This window comes from Abramis brama (assembly GCF_963993115.1).
Source record: "Abramis brama genome assembly, chromosome: 11".
Lineage (NCBI taxonomy): Eukaryota > Metazoa > Chordata > Actinopteri > Cypriniformes > Leuciscidae > Abramis > Abramis brama.
The window spans coordinates 18,181,372-18,207,226 of NC_139973.1; the positions used below are offsets into that span (position 1 = coordinate 18,181,372).

General features: G+C 37.6%; 1 protein-coding gene across 2 annotated transcripts; it reads right to left on the bottom strand.

Annotated features, from left to right (window-relative positions):
• Positions 1 to 25,855, bottom strand: sap130a (Sin3A-associated protein a). 2 transcript variants are annotated; one of them, XM_084129852.1, is made up of 21 exons: positions 25,747 to 25,855; positions 24,825 to 24,935; positions 22,501 to 22,772; positions 18,461 to 18,625; positions 18,237 to 18,357; positions 17,151 to 17,275; positions 15,799 to 15,923; positions 15,556 to 15,691; positions 15,283 to 15,373; positions 15,100 to 15,201; positions 13,426 to 13,567; positions 13,034 to 13,152; positions 12,656 to 12,940; positions 12,000 to 12,177; positions 11,674 to 11,772; positions 6,166 to 6,521; positions 4,912 to 5,154; positions 2,683 to 2,808; positions 2,428 to 2,531; positions 2,159 to 2,272; positions 1 to 1,038 (listed from the first exon to the last, which is right to left on the bottom strand). In XM_084129852.1, exons 2-21 carry the CDS (start codon positions 24,919 to 24,921, stop codon positions 880 to 882), a joined length of 3,159 nt encoding a protein of 1,052 aa, XP_083985978.1. In that variant the 5' UTR covers positions 24,922 to 24,935; positions 25,747 to 25,855; the 3' UTR covers positions 1 to 879. The 2 variants fall into 2 exon arrangements, with proteins under 2 accessions (XP_083985978.1, XP_083985979.1); XM_084129853.1 differs by lacking the exon at positions 11,674 to 11,772.

The following is a 25,855-nucleotide window of genomic DNA, read 5'->3' on the forward strand; positions in this document are numbered from 1 at the left end:
TTAAAGAATGAAAAAAATAATATTATTCAAACGCAGAACAACATTCACTTACAGTCTGTAAAACATCACAAAAAAAAGACTGTGAAAACCACATCACTTCCACTAACAACAATCTTCTTACACTGAAACATAAAACAATCCACACATTCTTATAATAGAAATTCACATAATTATACCGATTCTTTCAAGTACACATTTCACTGCTTTGTACTATCATCAGTCACTATAGCGCTTGAATGTTTGCAGTGATGAAGAACAAACTAGAAGGGTTGGGGGTATCATCATCTGGTTAGTACAAGTTTATAACATTTTCATTGTGGGCTTAATTTGTTGAATAATCTGGGAGTGTTTAACTTTTGTGTTTTACGCACACACGCACAAAAACAAAAATCCCCCAGTTTCACCCATGTTACAAGGCACCAAACATGGAAAGTTCACACACTATTGTGAGTGCGTGTATATGTGCAGTTTGTACTGGTGTGAATCAAACTAAATACAGGAGTTACATCTAGCAAACATGACCTGATCTTCTGATAACTACCGTAAAAGCTTAGCCTCTACAACAACAACAACAAAAAAATAGTACAACATAATATTTCTTTTAAAATGAAAGGAAATGTCTTTAGGTGAAAAACAAAAAGCATTGGTTAACCAGGCTGCCTTATACCCAATGGACAGTCTGACGGTCCACAGTAAGCAGCAGTTCCTGTAAAAACTGTTCGATGGTTTACAAACGTCTCTCTTTCTCTCTTTGAGACTGTAAAAGAAAGTAGATGATTGTGCACAGCATCCTGATAAACCATGACATATCCAGCTTTCGAAGAGCATTCTTGAGTTCAACTATGCTGAAGGAGGAAGATTAAGACGGCGGAGTGGCTTCTATGCCCGCTCCTTGCGCTTTAACTTGGAGCTCTTCTTGGGAGTTCCGTTCTTGTTGAGCAGCTTGAGGACTCTGTCCTTATGGTCCAATACTTTCATCATGGTGTCGCGAGCTTCAGTCACCTGATCCATCACAAGCTTGCAGCGCTGCATGTTACCCTGGACAGAGTCAGGTCAAAAGGTCATTGATGTATTTACAGTATGGTGTACTGTGGTTTGGGGTCACTTTTTACATGTATTGGTAAAGTTTTCGTCAAATCAATATCTGAATTTTCATCAGTCATGCAATTTTCAATGTCTAGCTTCACAATCAATGGAAACATGCAGTTTAATTTTAATAAATAAAGTATACAGTCCTATCTATAATCAATAGAAAATTAAATTGAATATAGGCTAAATAAATGGATAGTCCTGCAGCACGGATTTTTATTGCAGACAATATAACAAATAAATAATTATTGATAGGCCTACTTGTTAAAAGGGCTTTGTGTTTCATTTATTTGGCTAGTCTAGGTACTGTCATCTGTCAATAATAGGAAAAACAAAAAAGAATGAACGAATTAAAACAAATTGAATTAATAAATAAATAATAATATTCACGCACATGCTTTTCTGTCTCATTATTGCAACATCTCTCTCTAATAACTGCATTAATAACTGCATAAAGCCGGGGACACACTTTAAGGCCGGTTATGAATGTAATTTGATACTTATAACTCCGCTTCGCGTCGTGACCGCATTACCACCTCGGGTGTGCATTATTTTTCTAATAATTCAACGGCCTGTCGTCAATTATTCCTTACATATATACACACACACACATATATATACATATACATATATATATATACATATACATATATATATATATATATATATATATATATATATATATATATATATATATATATATATATACATATACATATACATATACATATATATATATATATATATATATATATATATATATATATATATACTGTACATATATACACACATTCTATGGGTGTTAATTCAAATGCTCAAATTATGACAATGAAAAGACAATCAATAAAGACAGTTAAAAGACATTACATTATTGTGGCAGACAAATATATAGCCCCTTATGTTCTGTTGCATTTTGTTTTCAGGTTAAAAATTAAATGTCAGTATAAGAGGAAGTGTACATTTTAGGTGCTTTATCATTAGTCACCATCTCTTTTAAGGTGGTTTTTGGTTAGTCAAGTTAGTGCTCATTCAATGTAGTTTCCATCGTGAGGAACGTGGAGACACTAACCTGTATGAGCTCATTAATGCGGTGTAATTCATCATCAGCTCCCGCTCTCTTCTTTGGGATGAGCCCTTCCTGCAGAGTGGTCAGCCGGCTGTACACGTCATGCTCCAAGTTAGACTGTCATCAAACAAGAAAGGAATTCATTAAACCGTTACATTAACTGCCTCAACAACAGGTTGTTAGAATAATATATTTCATGTATAACACAATAAAACTCTTTTAAGCCATTGTAGACTAATGGCGGAAGTAAAACCATCAGCTGCAGAACCCACCAGCTGTAGCAGCTGTGCGGCACACAGGTGCACTTTCCAGCCCTGAGCACGACATGCTACTCCTCTCTGATTGGCCATGTCCTGAAGGCTTCCTTTCTTCTCCTCTGTGGAGAGAGCAGCAAGATGACTTCTCACATTACATGACCTGATTCAATACTATAAACATTATCACAAGGAAACAAGAAAACAACTGCACACCAAAATAGATCAAAGACCAAACTTAGAAAGCAGACAGAATGTTTGAAAGGTACCTACCTTTGACTTTGATGTCACTGTACCTCTGGAAGTGGTGATAGGCAGCCTTCCACGGGTTACGGTAATGCCGTAGAAGAGTGAGGGGAGGTCTGGGTCGGACTGGCACATAGCGAACACCGTCCTCATCTACATTAATCAAAGTTACAATTGAACAAGTGTACACTCATTTTGGGGAGCATTTCACATTTACACTACTAAAGAAAAAGGGAAATAAATAAATAAGCAACCAAGAGAGACCAAAAATCAGGTGATCTCGGCAAGAACAATAAAATACTGTTTCTCAGCTTTTCACTCACAGAGTTTTATGCATATTCTCAGTTTCAAATAATCACAGTGTCCTAACCTGACGCAATGTGATAAGATTCCAGCGACACTCAAATTGTCTGTCCACACCAGACACGACACGACTACAAGACATGACAATATCAAATATAAAAAATCACAGCCAATCAGAAGAGCAGAGTCTCTCTGCAAGCACACTGCACTCGCAGCGTAATGGATAAGTACATAATTAAATTCAGAAACATTTCACCTAATACTGACTGACTAAAACAGTCTTTTTCATAGAATAGACTTGTTCGTTCATATTGAGTTTCCTTTCATGTATTTTCAAGATCTGAGGTGAATTATCCATTGTCACTTTCAGTACGGCTATAAAGGTCACGCAAAATGAAGCAGTAACACTTTACAATAAGGTTTCATTAGTTAAAATTAGTCAACTACTTTAGTTAATATTAACAAAGAATGAACAATACTTCTACAGAATTTATTAATCTTAGTCAATGTTAATTTCAACATTTACTAATACATTATGGAAATCAAATGTTGTTTTTGTTAACATTAGTTAATGCACTGTGAACTAACATGAACAAACAATGAACAGCTGGATTTTTATTAACTAATATTAATAAGCATTGTAACAAATGCATTGTAAATTGTTAGTTCAAGTTAGTTATAATACATTAACGAATGTTACCAAATGAGATCTTATTGTAAAGTGTTACCAATAAAGCACATAAACAGTACGACGTCGCAGAAAAAGAAACTGTTGCTAAAATAGAATCATCGTCGCAGATGGTTAGGACAAAAACTCTGATTAACATGGAAAAGATACCTTTTATCACACGTCGCATCGAATCTGGTTAGGACACAGCGTTAAGGTATTCATAACAAAGGTGAATATTTGGTGCAAGGAAATTTTTGGAAGGAAATTTACACCGGGTGCAATCATTTTTACACCAACAATTCGACTATTGTTTTTAAAAGACGGTATAGATCAAATTGTGACATAACATTTATATGACATTTATAATGCTAAAGTAGGTAGATCAGAATTAAATAATCACATGTTCGCATTGCCATATTTATTAAAAACAATTCTTTAAAGTAAAATTCTCATCGCCCCTTCAAAAAATCCACTTTTTTCCCAGACAAGTGTTAATGTTGAGCACTGCTATCTATAGTCTTTTTGGCAGAATACTAGTTTCACACGTTCTGTATAAATATTTATTATGAGTTTATGTAAAAACGGTTTTGTTAACTTAAATTAAAAAGTTTCTATAATCATTCATAATAGCTATAATAATGTTCTGTAATTGTTAAATTATAATTAAAAATATGATAATTTGCAGTTGGCAATAGTAACTCATTTTATCCCCCAAAAATGAAATTAATAAATACAAATAAATCCCTTTAATAGATTCATCAGCATCAGTTTCAGTATACTGACCTTCACTGTATTGTTTAACATGCCATTAAATAAACATTTAAGTATAAAACGTTTAAAATACTGTCTTTATATTGTTTCCACATCAGTTTGGAGATTCTGTGAAAATATATTTCTTTACACCTTATTTAATATTAGGTGCAATTAATCACAATTAATTTCAGAAATGGGTGTGAATAATTAGTTATTTTTTTAATGAATCAGCAGCCCTAGTTTTTTATTTAGCAGAAGGATTAACTGTAGTTTTATCATTTTGATGTTTCTGAATTTATGACAACCAACATTTTATAAATAAATAAATAAATGTATTCCAAGTGACTGTTGCATGGTGCAGACTGAATCTGTCAATTGGTTATTATGAGTTAAAGGTCACATCTTGACCTTTCCAAAAGGGCAAATGCACAGATGCATCACAGTAATCAGCTTCAGTTGCTAATGCAGCACCTAGATATCAAAGGTGTGTGTATGTTTATATATAAATATAAATATAAATATAAGCTCACCAACATATTCTCTAGGTGGAGACTCGTGCCTTTCTGGTCTGTTTCCTGGAGGTCGGCTGCTAGCTCTCTCTTCGTCTGTGCTGTTGGTCTCCATCATCTCCGTCTCCTCAGTGGAAATCACATGCTGCTGTTTGCGGGGTTTCTTCCTCGGGGAGGCCCCAGGCAGGAGGTCTCCAGGTTGAGAAGATAAGGACTGGGAGGAGAGGGATGGAGCCGGACCCATCGAAGAAGGAACTGAGGGCACTGTGATCAAGAAAATGTATAAATACATGGTGTGGCCAAACTCTATCTTTAAAATTTCATTGGACTAGCATTATTATTAGAAGCCATTGCAAAACAGTCGATGTGACCAAACATCACTTGAATTGGATGTAGAATTGTTTGTAGTGATTATAAAATTACTGTATAGGAATAGGCAGGGCTTGACAGTGGAAGCATTTCACTCCCATTTGTGAATGAAAAAAGATCTGTGCCAACTGTAACATGTATTTAGGAGTACATGTGCAAATACAAAGTAGGTCTCCACGGCTCCTTAAAGTCTTAAATTTTGTTTTTAATTTAAGGTCTTAAAAGTGTTACATTGTTTAACAAAAGTTTTATATCACGATTCCGGCTGTGATTTATTTAAATATGCGAGCGCTGCACGTTTCAAAGTCAAACGCAGTGCTGTTGCACGCTCTATAGGCTCACCGTTTCAAAGCAGTTTGCAATCAATGAATACAGTGCATTTATGACAATGGTCTACTGTTGATAAATTATGACTTTATGGTGTTTATATTGTAATATGTTTTAGAACATTGTAAGAGCGCATCTTTTATCTTCCTCGTGTTTGGAAGTAGTAAAGATTTTTCAAAATAAGAGTCCTAGTGTTTTTCAGCCTTGTTTATAATTAAAAGTCCCGCAATATGCAGAACATATTTTTTTCCTGTTATTATTGGTATTTCACTTAAAAAAATATATGTCTCTAAGATTTATTTCAATGTTTAGAACATGCACAATTCCAAAATTATTAAATAAATACAGTTTGAAGCAGAATTTTTAAAAAACAGTGTACTTTTTTATTCAAATAATTTAAATACTTTTTCTTGTAAATGCCACCTTGTATCCCTTGAGGTTAACACAATTATTTTATACTTTTTCACTAAAGTTCTTTATGCGCTCCTAAATTTTTCAAATTAGGAGCATGTGCTCCTTGGGAAAAAAGCAAGTATCAAGCCCTGGTAGATGGACTCTTATTTTGACAAGCACACCTACCTGCTTGTGAAGTGTCCATTGGCTCCATTTCCTGTTTTACTTTAACCTCTGGAAGAGTGGAGCTCAGGGCAGCAGTGCTGCTGGCCGCTGGCTGGGTGGGAGAAGCCACTGCATTGGCCATGGAGGCAGACACTGGTGGAGTGACAGCCATGGCTGCGGGCAGGGCTGAGAGAACGGCAGTGGGCTGAGAAGGTGGCGTCGGAGCTGGTGGAGCCAGAAGGGTGGGAATGGCCTGTGAATGATGTTGAGCAGGAGTGGACAGCTTCTGCTGCTCACCTCCATGACTCGGAAGAGCCTCCACAGTTGCCATGACTGGGGGCGCCATAGCAACATGAACATCAGATTTGTGCTTCACTCTAATTACAGAAAGATTAGAACAACATTAAACATTAAGATCTGCTTGCATAAAACTAGTTTTTGACAATGAGATCACATGCATGCAAAAACTTAACAGGGTTCCCACATTTTCCGACATGATTTTTCCAGCAGGAATTATATATATATATATTTGAATCACACCCAATTTCTTGTAATTTCCAGCAGAAATAGCGACATGTATTTTCCTCTCTCTATGCATTGGATTTTAAGATGTGGCCATTGCACTAAAAATGGAGGCAGATGAATTTAAGAGTTCAGGGGTGAAAAGAGAACTGAAACATATACAAGTGAAAAATATTACTTTCCAAAAAATGTAGTGCAAGTACAGAAAAAAGGAAGAGTAAACGAGTAGCTTACATCACTTATCAGTGATACAATTTCCAAAACAACAGGGAGAGTCTATTACAGAGATGAAAAGATAAAAAGTTATTTTCAGTACACAGTATACCATTTTAAATTATAATGTATGAAAAAAATAGATTCAAAATCAGCTGTAATGTCTTAACACCGAGCGAGCTATTGTTACACATAAAGAAACTCATATGAGAGTTCAGTATCATACCAAAAACGATAGACGATTTCTCTCCAAAATAGCACCAGTTTTAGCATTTTGTGATAAAGAAATGAGAATCCCTAATATTATCAAACAGTTTACCTCACGTAATGCACTGAAATAGGCAAAGATAGTGAGTTAACATTATACAATGCTAACAATGCAAAAATCCCAGCAGCCCAATCAGTGATAACCAGGGGTTAACTGGGATTCTGGAGGAAGGGAAATCTAAAATCCACAAAAGTAATGCTTTATTAAAGGGGTGATGAACTGAGAAATCAAATTTTCCTTGAGCTTTTGACATATAAGAGGTCATCATACAATAAGAATATCCTGTAAGTTTCAGAACTGAAAACTTCCTTATTAGTCGTAGGTTTTTCAAAGTGGGGATCTATGACGTCAAAGGGTATCAAACACCGCTTCCGCAGAAGAAGATCACCGCCTAATTCAACACTGCCTGTTTAGCCCTGCCCACCGATTCGCATCACATGAAACTCATTATAATATGCAAAACTGTTATCCAATCATAGCAGTGGGCGTTTACTTCCAAGTAGGGATGTCCAGATCCGATCACAAGATCGGAAATCGGGCCTGATCACGTGGTTTCAGACTCGATCGGAATCGGACATTACCTCCCGATCAGGACTCGGATATATATGTATATATATTCTAATTATTTTTTTAACACAACTATAGTTATGCGGTGGCACAGAGTTAGACCAAGTGAAAAACAAGTGTAAAAACAAGTGAAAGCGCGAGCGCGCCGCTCTCTCCTTTCCACAAGCACTTGCTCTCCCGTGGCGTCTGTCGTTGCTATGCAACCATGAACTGCGCTCTCCATGATGACAAGGAAGTATCAGCAAAAGATTAATTGATTTCTAGCCCTTGCATTAGCTTTACTACTAGATATATTTATGGAGATGAAAAATAATAAGGCGCCCTGTACAGCTATGATCAGCTGTTCGGCCGAGCATTCAATGTTGTTACGCTGCAAGCTGATGGTTCGTTGCTGCCGCGCTCACTCGCACACCATACAGAGCAAATTGTTTTTTAATGTTTCAATTTCGTGATTAAAATGACATAATTTGGAAGCGGATAATTTCATCACAAACAGCTCATTATGACTCAATGTTAGAATGCTGCACCTACACTCGATAGTGTGAATAAGATCAGCGCAACGCAGACCACTGCATTGACAGCGTGAAACATATGATCTGTCTACGGCCAGGGCTCAGCGGAAGACAGAAAATGCCGGTCCAGCGCTGATTGAGGAATTAAATTCGAAAATAAAAGACAGTTTGACATATTTTTTCTCGCATCTGTGAATTTTTTTTTTTATCATTTGCTCTGAGATGAAGCGAATATATTTGTGCGGGAATTCGCTTCATCTCAGCCCCACATTCCCCACATGTGCCCCACATTCCCGCACCGAAATTCAAGCCCTGCAAAAGTGAAGAATTTATGTTATTTATTACTTGATTGTTCAAGCTACCTCACAGAATTGCTCTGTTTGATAACAGAGTTGTTGAATGTTAAAAGGTGAATTAAATAAAAAATAAGGAACATCCTGGATCTGTTTTTTTGCTCTTCTTTATTCTTTTTAGCGCAATTTTCCAACGGACAAAATTGCGATTGTTAACTCATGATTTCTGTTCTGTCTGTGCACACCAATCTTGCACTTCTATCTCCTCCTCAACCAGACCACCTAGAGACTTCGGGTTTTCGGCATTATGTTAAGGAAGGTCTAATCTCGGGAACGCACACAAAAAAAAAAAAAAAAAAAAAAAAAAAAACAACATAAAAAGATTTACTATCTCTTAGTGTTGTGATCCCATGACGTCAGAAAATTGCGCTAAAACACTCACTGAGTTTTTATTACTTGTTTTATGTATTATAGAAGTATCGGATCGGGACTCGGTATCGGTAGATGCTCAAAATCAAATGACTCGGACTTGAGGGCAAAAAAACCTGATCGGGACATCCCTACTTCCAAGTCTTCTATGCGGCACGCCCATAAAAACCGAGCGTTTCAGGAGCTAGGCTCCTGAAACCGGGGTATAAAACCAGGGTATATAATATAATATTAATTAATCATTTTGATGTTTTTGAATGTAAAAACAAAGCGAATGTCATAAGTTGATAAGTTAAAAATGTTTAAAAAAGCCAGTTCATGACCCCTTTAAAGAATACATATTTTTTTTAATTGTCATTAGAACATCCCTTGAAATAAGATATTGGTATCTAAAAATATTAATTGACCTGTATAATTAATTAAAAAAAAATATTTCAGATGAATCTCTCTAACTGATATGTTATGTCTCTTTAATATTATTTGTCTGTTATTATGCATGCATGTCATTATTCAACTTAAATGCGCAATTACATAATTCCATAGAATATTTGTAGTATTTCATATTAAATAACAAATACACTGTTAGTGATATCAGATGTATTTTATATTGAATAAAAATCAGATAACAGCTGTGCCGAGTTTACGTTCTTGCCCCAGACAGTGGTGTAATCTCACCTTTAAGCATGCTAAATTTATTCATCCGAATATGTTACATATACATAAATGCACATTGTTCGAAAAGGGGGAATTTTACCTCTACCTTTTACACAGCTACATTTACTCCAATTGTTATGCTGATAATATAATTTGTAATGAAAAATTTGCATTAAATATAGAAGTATTTTACCTGGGAAAACTTTTCCAAAATAAAAAAAAAACGACACCACCACAAATGCACATCTCTTTTCAGGGCCACGGTGGTCTCTGCAAATAAGCTCCTCTTATTCTTATTCTTCTCTTAAAAAATGTTGAACTCGATTTGACTTGAAATTTCAGGCCCTGTAGTTGTACAGATCATCTTGTAAGCTGAAATCCCCCAAAAAATTTCTTAACATGTTTCTTCAAATTAAAGGCAGAATTAAACGCTGATATATCACTGAATTGCTGCTTGAAGGATGCGCTTCCAGAGCAACCGTGATGAACAGTAGTTGGCGCCATCTACTGCTGTGGTTAAAGTTTTCTATGCACGATTAGATTTGACAGGAGTCACAAGACCTCCCCAGCCCTACTCTCTACCTAGCCAATCATGTTGATGGAGAAAATTAAAACAAGCATGTAACGACCACAAACGGAGGGAAAATAGCGGAGTAAACATACAGTTACATCACTTAAAATGTAATCAAGTAAAAGTACACAATTTTTAAACTACTTAAAGCAAAAGAAAGAACGAGGCAAAAGCACACACACTCGGGTTGGGTGCTCGACAAAGGAAATAATAAAAAAAACAGCAAAACAAAGTCTGAAGAAGAGTCTGCGTCCTCAAAACGTCACCTGTGTGAGATTTTTGGAGCCTTGGTGCGCCGACTTTTTTTAAAGCACAATTTCTGATTAAAAAAACTACTTAATTACAGTAACATGAGCATTTGTAATTCATTATTTCAATCTCATGGGCAGGTTTAAGCAGACTAAATAACTGGAGCACATCACCAGAGATAAGTTGTTTAACAAAAGATCCAGTTTATGACATTTTGATTAAAATTGACAAGGTCAAAAAGAAAATTTAGATTAAACATTTATCATACCTATATAGGTATGATAAATGTTTAATCTAAATTTTCTTTTTGACCTTGTCAATTTTAATCAAAATGTCATAAACTGGATCTTTTGTTAAACAACTTATCTCTGGTGATGTGCTCCAGAACAGATGAACAGATGTTCACTTTAAGTAAACTTAAATATACTGTATATACAGTATATTTAAGTTTACTTAAAGTGAACATCTGTTCATTAAGCCTCCTGGTTATGTCATCTAGATGTATATTACTTTAAGTTTTTCTACCTTATTTGTACTTTTTTTGCAATTTGTCTAGATGTATATTACGCTATTTAATTCTACTTATTTAATTTTTTCTCTCTATTCTTGTGTGTATATACACTGCCCGCAGTGCCCGGCCAAAAAATAATTGCTGTTTGGATTTAAATTGGCAAACGCTTAAGAGTCTATGATTGTAGTTAAGTCTATGATCATTGTTGTAGTAATTATTATGTTTCTAGCATGTTATATGTTTGGCAACAGTTCTTCTAACACTAATTAATGCAGTGTGTAGCTTATTTCTTAAACAACCATGTAGGAAGACACATCGTGCCCATATTCCAGGATGACAATGTCAAGATTCATCAAGCTCAAATTGTGAAGCATTTGCCTATTTAAATCCAAACAGCGACTTTTTTGGCCGGGCAGTGTAGTATATATGCATGCAAGTACCTAGTGCTTCTGGAAACCATACCAAATTACTTGTGTGTTTGTGCACAGTTGGTGAACAAAGTATATTCTGATTCTGATTTACATGGATTAAATTATTTACAAAAAAAGAAAATCTATAACACATTGACAATGTGGAAAATGTTAAGATCTAATTCTCTTTCTTGAGGTTTTCAGGCCTGGAAACCAAACTTTAACCCTGATATCTTCAGGGTATTCAGGACCGTGGGAACCCTGTGTTAGGAGCATTGTCTTTTGTCCTATCCTTATTAGGATAATAAAAGATCTTCAGGCAGGGCTTACCCCGCTGGGCGAGGGGATCCCGACAGTCTTATCCCACTATCCACTCGGCCAGCATTAGGCTCGCTCGGCTGCGCTGGGATCAGACTTTTACGTACTGCCCTAGAAACACACCCCAAAAGTGGTCTCAAACTATTTTATCAACATCATCTCTGCCTTTAAAAAGAGTGAGCACATTGGATACTGTTACTTCTCAGGATGCCATTAATGAGAAAGTAATGTAATTGATCATAATATGATGGCTAGTTTGGCTCCTTAGTAGTTAGCATACTATAAATACACATGCTATGGAAACAATGATGAAGGCTGTGGAGTGAGAGCTGACTCACCCTTCATTCACAGGTTTCTTGCGAAGGATGCTAGGCCGAGGGGAGGAGACAAGTGTGGGTGCACCTGTGCCCACCCCCTGGGGGTGTGTCTGCACCATCGTAGTGACAGACTGCGTGCCAGTGAAAGTGCTCCCGATCGGATTAGTTACAAAAGCAGGACTTTCAGCCAAAACGACACCTGTATAACAAAACAGATTTCATAAAATATTTATGAGCAGGACAAACATTATCCCCAAAATTTTTTTATTTGTCCGGATTTTATTTGTGCTGACACCATTCTCACTAGCCCCACACACACAAACACACAAAGAATGCATTTAATTTTATGTTTGAAAAACATTTATCATTTTTGTTCACAAAACAGTTCACAGAACTAACCCACTATTGCTAGAAAATGACGAAATACAATGATGTTTTGAGATTTAAACCCATTAAATTATGTTCCACACGTAATTTTCACAATTTTGACAAAACCAGCTACATAACACTACCTTGGTGACATTTAGATCTCCAGAATATTGAAAAAATGTTTTAATGTAGTGAGTACTGGCCTATTAGGGCAAGCTAATTATTTATTTTATTTTTTTTCACTCATGGTTTCTGAATATCTTATAAATTAAAAAATGTAGATCTAAAAAAAGTTCTGCTAAAATTACCTGGTGGTTTTGCTTCTGATTGCTGCTGTTGTGTGGAAACCGGAGCCTGCTGTACGCTCTGTGTGCTGATTGGTGCAGTGGCATGCAGCCCCTGCACTCCTATTGGTGCAGGTTGAATGCCCTGAGCAGTCATAGAGGCTGACTGGATGTTCTGGGTGCTGATCTGGGCAGATGGCAGGCCGATGCGATCCACCGCCATCAGCTGCATGGGGTTCAAGTGCACAGTGGTGGCCACACTCACACCAGCCTGAGCAGGAAGAGCTGGGCTCTGAGCGGGAGCCGTGACTGAGGAAAACAGCACAGAGTCCGTGTTAGAGGTCTAAGAAACATTTGGATATTAGCACAAAGTTTCTGGTTGAGCATGTGTGTTGTGTTTACCTGGGTAGGGGCGGATGGTGGAGACAGAGCTGGTGATGGGGGTGTAGGTGTGGGTCAGAGGATACGGGGATGAGTACTGTGTGGGTAAGAAGTACTGAAACTGCACTGGCACTGACGGCCTGCAGAAGAACACACATAGATAACATGACGCGAGCTTCAATTCAATGATAATTCACTAATTACTTTGGTTTAGTTAATAGTTAAATTAGTTAAATTAATTCAGTGGTGTCCAATCCTGCTCCTGAAGGTCCTAAGGTCTTTTTCAGTAATCCTGAAGACCTTGATTACATTGCTTCAGGTGCATTTAATTGGGGTTGAAGCTCAACTTTACAGGACAGTGGTCCTCCAGGAGGAGGATTGGACACCCCTGGATTAATTCAAGATAGTTGCACCTGTTATCACTGCGGGCTTCCATGTTGACAGGGTTTGGAGAAGAGCGATGACCTGAAATGGAAATCAGGTTGGTCCTTTCTCCTGGATACTCTGGCTGGATACGTGGGGATGTGTGGGCAATGGGCTGAGGAACCACTTTAGCTGGACAGAGCAGAAACATTAAGCAAGAATGAAAATCAATCTATCAATCCATCCATCCATCCATCCATCTGCGCCTGGGCATTCAGGGTATGCATGTGCATATGGGCCTGGGCGGATAGGGGCCTGCATCCATAAAGCTATGACATCATCCGCTTCATTACTGCACTTCATTTTACCATTTTAGTCTCTGCTTCACGTCGGTGATTCTTTGCCTGCACGTAGTGCATTTAAATCGTTTAATAAACACCTAGCCGTGCCACTCAAGGTTGCATTTTATGCAGCGCTCATTGGTTTAGTGCATTTATTAGGTAACTTGCTCAATAGACAATTTTTGACTATTACTAAGACTACTCTTGTGTTGGATCTGGATGGCCTGTTACTTACAGAGGCTTTGTTTACACCTGGTATTAAGATGCGTTTTGGTCGATCGGATCACAAGTAGACAAGGGAGACACATTCCCGTTTACAACTTGTGTTTTAATCAGTCTCTTTTGTACACTTTAAACCACTTCTGTCCTGATTTCTTTGAGGGGAGGGCCTATGGGCAGGTAAATGTTTGTGTTTTTTCAGATCTTTATTTCACGCAATTTACATATGAACGAGACCGGAGACTATGGAAAAACATACAGAGAGCATCAACTTTCGTTTCTGTGAGTGCGTGTTAGAAATTAGGAGTGGTGAGAGAACATTGTACTTGGTACGTTTTCTCTTCAAACCAAACTTGGGTCTCCAGTCGACAGTTTAAATCCCATCTGGCTAGCGCACTTCCCATAATGTTTACGCATTAGGTCAGTAGGTGGAGAGTAGGCAGTCTTTTGTGGCTGTTTGAATGTGTTTGAACGACTACCTCTGGAAGTGGTCAAAAGTGGACAAGCTCAAAATGTTTTAGACCCAGTTTACACCTGTATTGTTACGCTGTTATACGCTACAATGTTATGCGTTGTTCACTTGTGATCCGATCGACCAAAACGCATCTTAATACCAGGTGGAAACAGGGCCAGAAATTATGTATTTATCAGGCTACTCGGATGAAAACAATGATCTATCTACATCCATCCCTCCATCCATCCATCCATCCATCCATCCAAACAATTTATCAATCCATATCCATCCATTCAACCATCAATATATCTATCAATCCATCTATCCATCCATCTATAAAACAATTAATCTATCCCTCTGTAAAGTCAATAAAGGGTCAAACTTTAAGTCTTTAAGCCAACATTCAAAGTTTGTCTTGACAAGTCAGGTTTGTTTGGATTTGTCGTCAAAAATGACAGTTGATGAATTGCCTTAACTATGAATTTCATTGAATATGGCAATGATCTAGTAAGTATTAGCATGACTCGCCAAAAGTTTTAGCATTGCACTCTGTCTCTTCATAAATGCCAATATGTAATTGTGGATAAAAATGGTCTGAATTGTTCTGGATTGATTCAAAATTGTTAAAGACCAAAATTGTAAAGACTCGCAATGCATTGAGAAACAATCTTGAATGTTATAAACACATGTAGAGAATGGGTTGTGCTTACCGACAGGAATAGCAGAGGTGGTCACAGCTGTAGCATGGGAGTGACTGGACATTGTCATAGTGACAATAGTGCTACTGGTCATTTGGGTATGTGCTGCAGAGCCTGTTTTGGGGTACACACAGTTATGAACTGCATGAAAATGTCTCGTCTCTGTGGATGAAATCTTTGGGGGGAAAATTGTACCTGTAGTGGTGGCTGAAGGAGCACTGTTGGTAGCTAAAATAGGAGCTACAGTGGCAGCGGCAACAGGGGTCACAGTGTTGAAGATTGGCTTCTGCAGACAGAAAAAAACCCCTCAAAGTTCATAAGTATTAGAAAGAAAGTTTGTGGCATTATGTTCCAGCAAAAACAAACTTCCTTTGCAGGGGATTGTAATATTTGGGGGTTATTGGCATCAAAAGGTTTAAAAATCCCTGCTTTATTCAAATACCTTTAGATTAATAGGTTCATACTGACTTGTGTGATGGTGTGAGGGGGCTGGGCCTTCTGCGCTCCAATAGCTGGGAGGGTGATGCGAGTGGTAGTTTCCCGGGGGGTTGGTGGACGCTGGATGTTGATGGCGGCTGGTGGAGGGTGAATGGTTACTGGTCGCCTAAAAAACCCCCAGCAAATTCAAGATTATTATTGGAATAGCACCAAACAATCCAATCATGACACATAGTTATAGTGCTCATCGAAGAGACAGATACAATAATTTACCCATGAACCATCTCTGGAGAGTGTGTGACGGGGGTGTTGATGACTGGGGACTGGGTTCTAGCAGCTGTGATGGGAGCCACCATGGTGGGTAGAACAGCCGTTGAGGTGGTCACCAAAGGTCGAGACTGTGAATACAGACAGTGGGTAAATATCAAGAACTAAAGGAAGATGTTGCAGATCTATACATTTTCACAACTGTGTAAACTGACAGCAACATCAAACAAAGTGTATAAACAAAACAGGACTCAACATTAAGGAAGTGAGAGTGGTCTGTCAGAACTGTGAGTGCCACCATCTTACCAGTGCTGGGTATAGGGTTCCTACACATTTTCCGTTTCAAAATTCCATACTTTTCCAGACTCAAATTTCCAAACCTCTTTGTATATTTTTCATACCATATTTAACATAAATGGTTCTTACAGCATTATATTTGCCATATTATATAATACAGTCATCTGTAAATATTTTTATTTTCTTTTTTTGTGATAACATGAGGTTATATGATGAAAAGAAACCTTAAAAAAAATATATTACCTGCATATATTCTGACATACCTGACATCAGTTGTGATCAGTTTGATACTGTAAATATGGTTTGATGTTAGACGATAAACTAACATTGAAGTACAGCCTGAGTGAAGTTCAAAAGAGACTCACTTATGGTGAATACAAACAGTTTTACATAATGAAATTGTGCACATTGAATTCATTGTGTTTGGCAATCACTAAATGATCACTAAACATAAAAACACTCTAATTATATTATAAATATATTTCAGACATTCTTAATTTTATATTTTAGAAAACTGAATAGTCTGGAAACTATTTTTTTCTATACTTATCTAGACCTGGAAATTACTTAAATCAAATTCCATACTTTTCCAAACTGTGTAGGAACCCTGTGGGTAGTATCGTGCGCTGTTGTTATGGCTTGTGAATATATGAATATATTTATCTCTGAAGTTCTGAACAATTTTTGCAAATTCTTATGATTTAAATATGTAATAATCAAGGTGGCAAGGCTAGCTGGCTATCAGAGATGAGGTTCTGAATGATGTTTGTCTTGGAATCGGTTGAATTAGTTGGAACAGTTGAAAGTTATCAATGAATCATCCATGATTTGCACTGTATCAAATTTATAGCCATCATGGAGACAGTAAAGAACCAGACATTAATGCAAAAAAAAACCTATTAACTCTATTTGTTATAGGACAAGAGGGTATAGAAAAGGGATGGAGTTAAAAAGAAGTGAACCACTGCTCTAAACGTGGCATTTACATGAAGTGCTGTTTAGACCAGAGCAGACTGTTTGGTCTAACTGTATGTGATCAGTAAGTTGTAAAGCTTCTGCACCTGAATAGGCTGATGTATAATGTGTTGCACAGCTGTAGGTTGGCTAGGGCCTGCGTTGGCTCCTCCGGCTGGTCTGAGAACAGTAGGGCCTTTAGTGCTGGACATGACAGCTGCAGCAGCTGCGCCTGAAACACCAAACACAGGCACAGATATAACTTTATTACCGTAAGCTACGGTTCATGTCACAAAACAAACAAACAAAAATACCAGAAAATTCACCTTCATCACATAGAGGTGAAGTGTGTAATATCTAGCATAACTCAGCAGTGCAAAACATACAGAAAATTACAGGCATTTAAAACAGGCATCGAACAGATATCAGTTAGATCAAGTCCTTGCAGATTTTTATTTTATTTTTTATAATCATACTTTTTAATTGCTCTTAACTTTAAATATTTGAGTAAGATAATACACAACTTAAAATTATCATGTAATCACAACTTAAAATTTTTTAGTAGTGGTAACTTGGCTAGCTTTAACCAGCTAATTCAAAAAATGCTACCTTGTTATTTGGTGACACAATGCTTTGATAGTATTAGCATAGAATGAGTACAGCAATTTAAAACATTTGACATACACTGTTCTCAAACCAAGCTCATGCTCCACTCATCACCATGATGGTAACCCCCCCAAAAAACCCAACATAACAGAAACTAGCATAACAAAACATTAAACACTTCTAAAACTCCCACTTAACATTAATCTGGCACAAAAAAAACCCCATTATATAACACTTAATTTTATCATTTACTTTCCCTTTTAAGTGTCATGGCAAAGCATGCTGGGAAATAGAAATCCTAGCCCAGTTTCGGGTTAAATTTAAGTTTATCGAAATTAAAAGAAACAAGTTCATAGAACTCAAAACAATGAAACAATTCAACTTACTTAAAATGTGTCAGTTTTGTGAACTCAAAAGAAAAATTAAGTTTTAAATACTCATAAAAGTTATTTTGATGAAACTAATTTGTATAATTTAAGTTGGCCCTACTCAAACTAATTAATTATTTTGAGCGTTACGGTTTACAGTGTAAGTCCCATCATCAATTATTCCTTACGTGTCAGCAGTGTATGCATGAAATCACTGACCTCTGGGAAGATGGGAGGTAAAAGTGTGGGGAGGAGCAGGAGATCCAATCTGTAGCGCAGGTGCACTGCCCCTGAAGATCTGCACGTTAGTGGCCATAAGATGATGCAGGTTACTCTGTCCCTGGAGAAACATTATTCATCTCAAAATCTTTCTTACAATTAGCACAATATGTGTATCTAAAGAAACCTGATTAGAAGAAGTTCCTAGTGGATTGTGCTTATACCTGCTGACCACTGATGGTTGCCACTGGTATCGAGGCTGGAGCAATGCTGCTCTCAAGAGGAACGGTGATATGTCCAGACACTTTGGCTGGAACAGGAATATGCCCTTGGCTAACAGCCGGAGCAGGTGCTATAAGACGACTGGGCATAGGTGACTTCAGGGTAGCCTGGAGAATTAACAAAAAATATAATTTGTGAGTTCAGGTAGGTTCAGGAGGTTATCCTGATGGCAAACTCACAATTAGCATTTAAAGTATCCCAAATACACCCATTTATTTATTTATTTATATACATATATATATATATATACAGTGAGGAAAATAAGTATTTGAACACCCTGCTATTTTGCAAGTTCTCCCACTTGGAAATCATGGAGGGGTCTGAAATTGTCATCGTAGGTGCATGTCCACTGTGAGAGACATAATCTAAAAAAAAAAAATCCAGAAATCACAAGATATGATTTTTTAACTATTTATTTGTATGATACAGCTGCAAATAAGTATTTGAACACCTGTCTATCAGCTAGAATTCTGACCCTCAAAGACCTGTTAGTCTGCCTTTAAAATGTCCACCTCCACTCCATTTATTATCCTAAATTAGATGCACCTGTTTGAGGTCGTTAGCTGCATAAAGACACCTGTCCACCCCATACAATCAGTAAGAATCCAACTACTAACATGGCCAAGACCAAAGAGCTGTCCAAAGACACTAGAGACAAAATTGTACACCTCCACAAGGCTGGAAAGGGCTACGGGGAAATTGCCAAGCAGCTTGGTGAAAAAAGGTCCACTGTTGGAGCAATCATTAGAAAATGGAAGAAGCTAAACATAACTGTCAATCTCCCTCGGACTAGGGCTCCATGCAAGATCTCACCTCGCGGGGTCTCAATGATCCTAAGAAAGGTGAGAAATCAGCCCAGAACTACACGGGAGGAGCTGGTCAATGACCTGAAAAGAGCTGGGACCACCGTTTCCAAGGTTACTGTTGGTAATACACTAAGACGTCATGGTTTGAAATCATGCATGGCACGGAAGGTTCCCCTGCTTAAACCAGCACATGTCAAGGCCCGTCTTAAGTTTGCCAATGACCATTTGGATGATCCAGAGGAGTCATGGGAGAAAGTCATGTGGTCAGATGAGACCAAAATAGAACTTTTTGGTCATAATTCCACTAAACGTGTTTGGAGGAAGAAGAATGATGAGTACCATCCCAAGAACACCATCCCTACTGTGAAGCATGGGGGTGGTAGCATCATGCTTTGGGGGTGTTTTTCTGCACATGGGACAGGGCGACTGCACTGTATTAAGGAGAGGATGACCGGGGCCATGTATTGTGAGATTTTGGGGAACAACCTCCTTCCCTCAGTTAGAGCATTGAATATGGGTCGAGGCTGGGTCTTCCAACATGACAATGACCCGGAGCACACAGCCAGGATAACCAAGGAGTGGCTCTGTAAGAAGCATATCAAGGTTCTGGCGTGGCCTAGCCAGTCTCCAGACCTAAACCCAATAGAGAATCTTTGGAGGGAGCTCAAACTCCGTGTTTCTCAGCGACAGCCCAGAAACCTGACTGATCTAGAGAAGATCTGTGTGGAGGAGTGGGCCAAAATCCCTCCTGCAGTGTGTGCAAACCTGGTGAAAAACTACAGGAAACGTTTGACCTCTGTAATTGCAAACAAAGGCTACTGTACCAAATATTAACATTGATTTTCTCAGGTGTTCAAATACTTATTTGCAGCTGTATCATACAAATAAATAGTTAAAAAATCATACATTGTGATTTCGGGATATTTTTTTTTAGATTATGTCTCTCACAGTGGACATGCACCTACGATGACAATTTCAGACCCCTCCATGATTTCTAAGTGGGAGAACTTGCAAAATAGCAGGGTGTTCAAATACTTATTTTCCTCACTGTGTGTGTATATATATATATATATATATATATATATATATATATATATATATATATATATATATATATATATATATACAGTATACAGTATATATATACACACACACACACACACACACACACACACAGGTGAAACTCGAAAAATTAGAACATCGTGCAAAAGTTATAATTTTGATGATTATGGCTTTGATGAAAAACCCCAAATTCAAAATCTCAGAAAATTAGAATATTACATGAAATAAATAAAAAAAGGATTTTAAATACAGAAATGTCAGCCCTCTGAAAAGTATAATCATGCATATGTATATAGTTATATATACTAAATATATTAGTTTCACCTTTTAAGGGGTCAAAGGACTTAGTGAAAAGGAATGTTTTGAGGTGAATTTTGAACATGGGCAGGGATTGGGCAGAGCGGACGTGGAGTGGTAGACTGTTCCAAAGTGTGGGAGCATTGGCAGAGAAAGCCCTGTCCCCCAAAGTCCGCAACCTGGTGCGGGGGGTATCCAGCAGGTCCTTGTCAGAGGACCGCAGGGAACGTGACTGAGTGTAGGGGTGGAGGAGATTTGTGAGGTATTTTGGTGAGAGTCAAAAGAGAGATTTGTAAGTGAGCAGGAGGATCTTGTAGGTGATGCGTGACTTGACTGGCAACCAGTGGAGCTGTTGGAGGATGGGAGTGATATGCTGCCAGGGCTTTGTGTGGGTTAGAACCCTGGCAGCAGAGTTCTGGACATACTGGAGTCTGCTAAGGGCCTTGATACTGATTTTTAGAAGGCAGCTGTCTGGCTCTGAGATGGTGAACGGGAACATGGTTTGTGTAACATTAGCAACACATCATTAGCTGTTTGATAACGTAGTCAAGCCAAAGGCTAATCATATCAATTATATCAGTATCAATATCAACTGTTATGTGTCCGACGTTGTAAAGAGTGATACATAAATCGCATTACCGTTGCCTTGTAGACGAGCCTGTATAATTCGCTCTCTCTCTTTTTCTGGTTCAAACATATATGGCTGAATTAAACCAATATTTCCACTTGCCACTATGCTGTGTTTACTACAGTAAAGTTGAGCAAGTAGATCAGGTATTCTGATCTCGTGTGAGTGAGTGGAAGCAGGGACTAACAAGCATATTCATGGATCCACATATAATAAATGAAGCAGGGGTTTAGATTTACATTCAAGTGATTTTAAGGAATGAAGAAATTATTTTCTCATGACAAAAATGGTTAAATATGTAATTTTGATGATCAAAGATGAGTTAAAGGAGCATCCAGGAACCCCGATCATCAGCAAATACATTTTAATTATGTACATAGGGTTTATAACTCATAACTCCTAGGAAGCTTCATATGATGAAGGTTATCGATGATCCTACGTGTACTTTATGTTCTTCCAAAGTGATTGGCAGTTACTTTCACATGTTTTGGGAATGTACCCCAGTGGCCGACTTTTGGAAGATGATTGCCTTTAACCTCTCTAGGTTGTTTAAGATTAGATTGCCCTGTACGCCTGCTACACTCATTTTGAATGATCTTTCAAGGTTGGGTTTGACATTGGATAAGAGAAGAGCATTGCTGGCTGGACTTACGGCTGCAAAAAAACTAATTGCCACACGTTGGAAACCTCCACATTCACTCTCTTTTCGAGCTTGGGTTTTAACATATATGGATATTGTTTACTTGGAGTTGTCGACAGCTAGAGTCCACGGTGCAAAAGAGTCAGCAATAGAGGCTTGGCATTCACTGCAAACCACTCTTCGTGGGCTTCAGATTTAATTTGTAACTGAGATTTGGAGATCTGGATCCAGGGGGTGGGTGGGTTTTACCTGGGGTTTTATTTTCTATTTTAATTTTCTAATTTTCTTTATTTTATTTTTTCTTCTTCTTTTTTTTTATATTATGTTAATCATATGCTTCATTATATATGCTTATGTATAGGTATGTATGTGAATATATATATATATTTATACTCTATTTTTGTGGCTTGTATATACCTGTATGTATTGTCTTTCTAAAAGAAAAACTAAATAAAAATTTGATCACAAAAAAAAAAGACGAGTTAAGGGATACAATGATTGACTAAGGGGGACAGAATCACAAGACGAAAAAAAGAGAAAATAAATGACCTTTACAGAGGCCTCATTGACGCTGGACTGCTGGCCCTGCAGTAGATGGACTGATGGGGCGGCCACAGTTACTGAAGGGCTGGGCTGGATAGGCACATGCTGGGGCAGAGCAGGGGGCTGGCCGACGGCTTGGACCTGTGGGTAGGGCCTGACCACCACCGTCTCCTGCTTATCATCACGGAATGATGCAATTCCACAAGCGCTGCCGCTGCTGCTGCCAGGTGGAGGATCCTGAGGGTGATCCACTTCAAGCCTGCTGTCCTCACTGCCAACTGTAACACAATATTCACCACATTACGTCATGCCTATTGGTATGTCAAAAATACTCGTACTACAGTATTAGGTTGTTGCTAATAAAAAGATCCCTACAGACCATGGACACATGTTTTCTGTGGTTCTTTGTGTCAATCATAACTCATTAAAATATCAATAATTGTGACACTGCATCAACTTTAAATTGCTTAACTTTCTCCTTAAAAGGATAGTTCACCCAAAAATTTAAATTCTGTCATCATTTACTCATCCTAATGTTGTTCCAAACCCATACGACTTTTGTTCATCTTCGAAACACAAATTAAGATATTTTTAATGAAACCTGAGTGGTGTCTGTCTGTCTGTCCCTCTACTGAAAGTCTAGGACGGTAACCAAAACTTAGAAGGTCCAACTAGGTCATAAAAATGAATCAAGCATTTTTCTTCTGAAGAGATACAGTCGCTTCATATGATGAACAGATTTAAATTGGTCTTTTCGTTTACATCTGAACAACACATGATACACACACATAAAGCCATTTACATGATGCATAGTGTGTTACACACACAGCCACACACATATGAACGAAATTCTGTGTTTACCATGTAATGCACTATATGTGTGTTTATATGCGAATAAAAGCCTGAATAAAATGGGTTAATATATTTACATGACTACATGCATTGTCGGCTTATTATGCATAATCGGGCTAAGAATATGCATGCAAACGCACTTATTGCCAGATTTTGGATGCAGCCCACAAGACTAGTAATGCACACAAGGAAAATGCGGTTAATTTTGATTTTAGGAAGTCTGTTTCCTGAATTATGTTCAATGCTCAAAAAAATATATTAATGACCCTTTAATGTATACACAGTAGGTTTGTAAATGTAAAGGGACATGACGAAAAGAAATATTGAGTCTTTGCATCAGCCCACAGGGAAAGAAAAAATCTTCACTAAACACTTTTCAAAATGTAATGTATTAGTATTTAAAGTCACACAAAATGAAAGCGGTGGTCATCTTTTGCCAATTGCTAATTGGAGGGATCATTGCCCAGCCTCGTGGGAAGGCCCACATTGCCCACACGTCATCAGAGAAAAGATGTCCTCAAACTAAGTAGAATAATGGAGAATGCATCCAGAGATGCATTAAAATAAAGGTGCTCCGGGGTGTGACCATAGCACTCTTTTCAGTTAAAAAGCTTTTATTATTTCATGGCTGCACACAAAAAACAAAACTCCTATGCATTTCGACGCATGCCTTTCTCAGGGAGAGTAGCAGAGAAAAGATGTCATTGCGAAGGGAATTTTAAATAGAAAAGATAATGTTTTTGATTAAAGTCGGCATTCTTTTCTTTTGTTTTGTACATCTGAGTGAAACGGCTTCTGGAACAAGACAAAATGTAGGATGGTATTTTGTCCACTGGGAATTGGCTGAATTACTATTTGATACTGCTACGATCTCATGTGAGTGACAGGTTGTCCCGCCCTTGTGCCAGTAAGCACATCATCATAGAAGAGAAGAGATGCAAAGGAGGGGAAGTTATTTTGATTAAAGATTACGAGGGCAAATGCATTTTTTTAAATGATGTGCACGGATAATTTATCATTTATAATAAACCATGCAATATTCAATAAAGAAATGTCAATTTTGATTTTATGTAGTGCTGTCAAATTGACTAATCGCGATTAATCATTTCTAACATAAAAGTTTGTTTATATAATATAACTGTGTATAATATATATATATACGTATATGTGCTCACATAAGAATATGTATGCATAATATGTATGCAATATATATATATATATATATATATATATATATATATATATATATGTGTGTGTGTGTGTGTGTGTGTGTGTGTAATACATATATACACATATTATATAAACACAAACTTTTATTTTTGAATCGATTAACCTCGATAAATTAATTTGATGGCACTAATTTCATGGTTATGATGCTCATCAATATATTAGTTTTTCCTGCAGTACCAACTACTGGAATGTTGGTATAGTGACAACCCCATCTCAAATGGTCTGAACTGGTGGTATCACAATCCTACCTGAGTGTGTCCCTAAAACGCTGCTGTCAGTAGAAGTCTGACCCGGTCCGGCCCCAGCAGGAGGCAGCGCAGCCCTAGAAAACTGCTGAGAACTCATCTTCTGTGTGTTAGCTGTGAGGAAAGTTAAACAGGTTTAATATCTTACTGTATTAGGTGCAAAGAAAAATATCACAATTCGAAAAGAACTAGACAGAAAGTGTGCTTCAGAGCAGAGGTGTGAAATCCTGCTTCTGGAGGGCCCCTAGTGTCCAGCAGAGTTTACTTCCAACTATACTCCAACCTGCCTGTACTTTTCAAGCAATCTGAAAGACCTAACTTAGATTAGATGATTATGGTATGTCTATGGCTGGATCGAAAACGCACGAGGGTAACGTTAGCCTCATTCAACAACAGGGTTAGAGAGTACAGTATGAAACATGTTGTGTTGTTGACACAGACCAGGAATTAGCTACTTGCCGAACGAATTAAACAAACTACGATCGATGCACTGCACATACAACACATTACGTTACTCTCCATTCGCTCTTATTAATTAAAAAAAATATCCATCAATACTGAGGGACTTTAAATATTCTTCTTCAATTTATGCCGTGATAAACACTAGCTGATTTCGAAACCTGTCACTTTTGGTGCTTTAATGTTTACTTCACTAAACTGAACCGGTTACGGGTGTAAATCATACAAACAGTCGTCAAGCCATGATAACATAGTAAATGTTATAGATCAAAACAGAGGCGCTATTTTTCTCTGTTCCATTGCTGGTTGACAAAAGCTTATTTGAATCTGTTTATAAAGTGCAGTTGATATACAGAATGTATCAGGGTTATTGCATGATAAAAATATGCACATGTACTGCAAACATAAATAGAACCTAAAAAAATAAATGAAAAAAAATATTAATAAAACACATTGCAAATACTACCGTGTCTCTGAAGCTATTCCCACTCCATAGTGTGAACACTGCATCAACCAAAAAGCACGAAATGGCGGACCGGCGCAAACGATTTCAAAATAAAATCCCAGTGTTCACG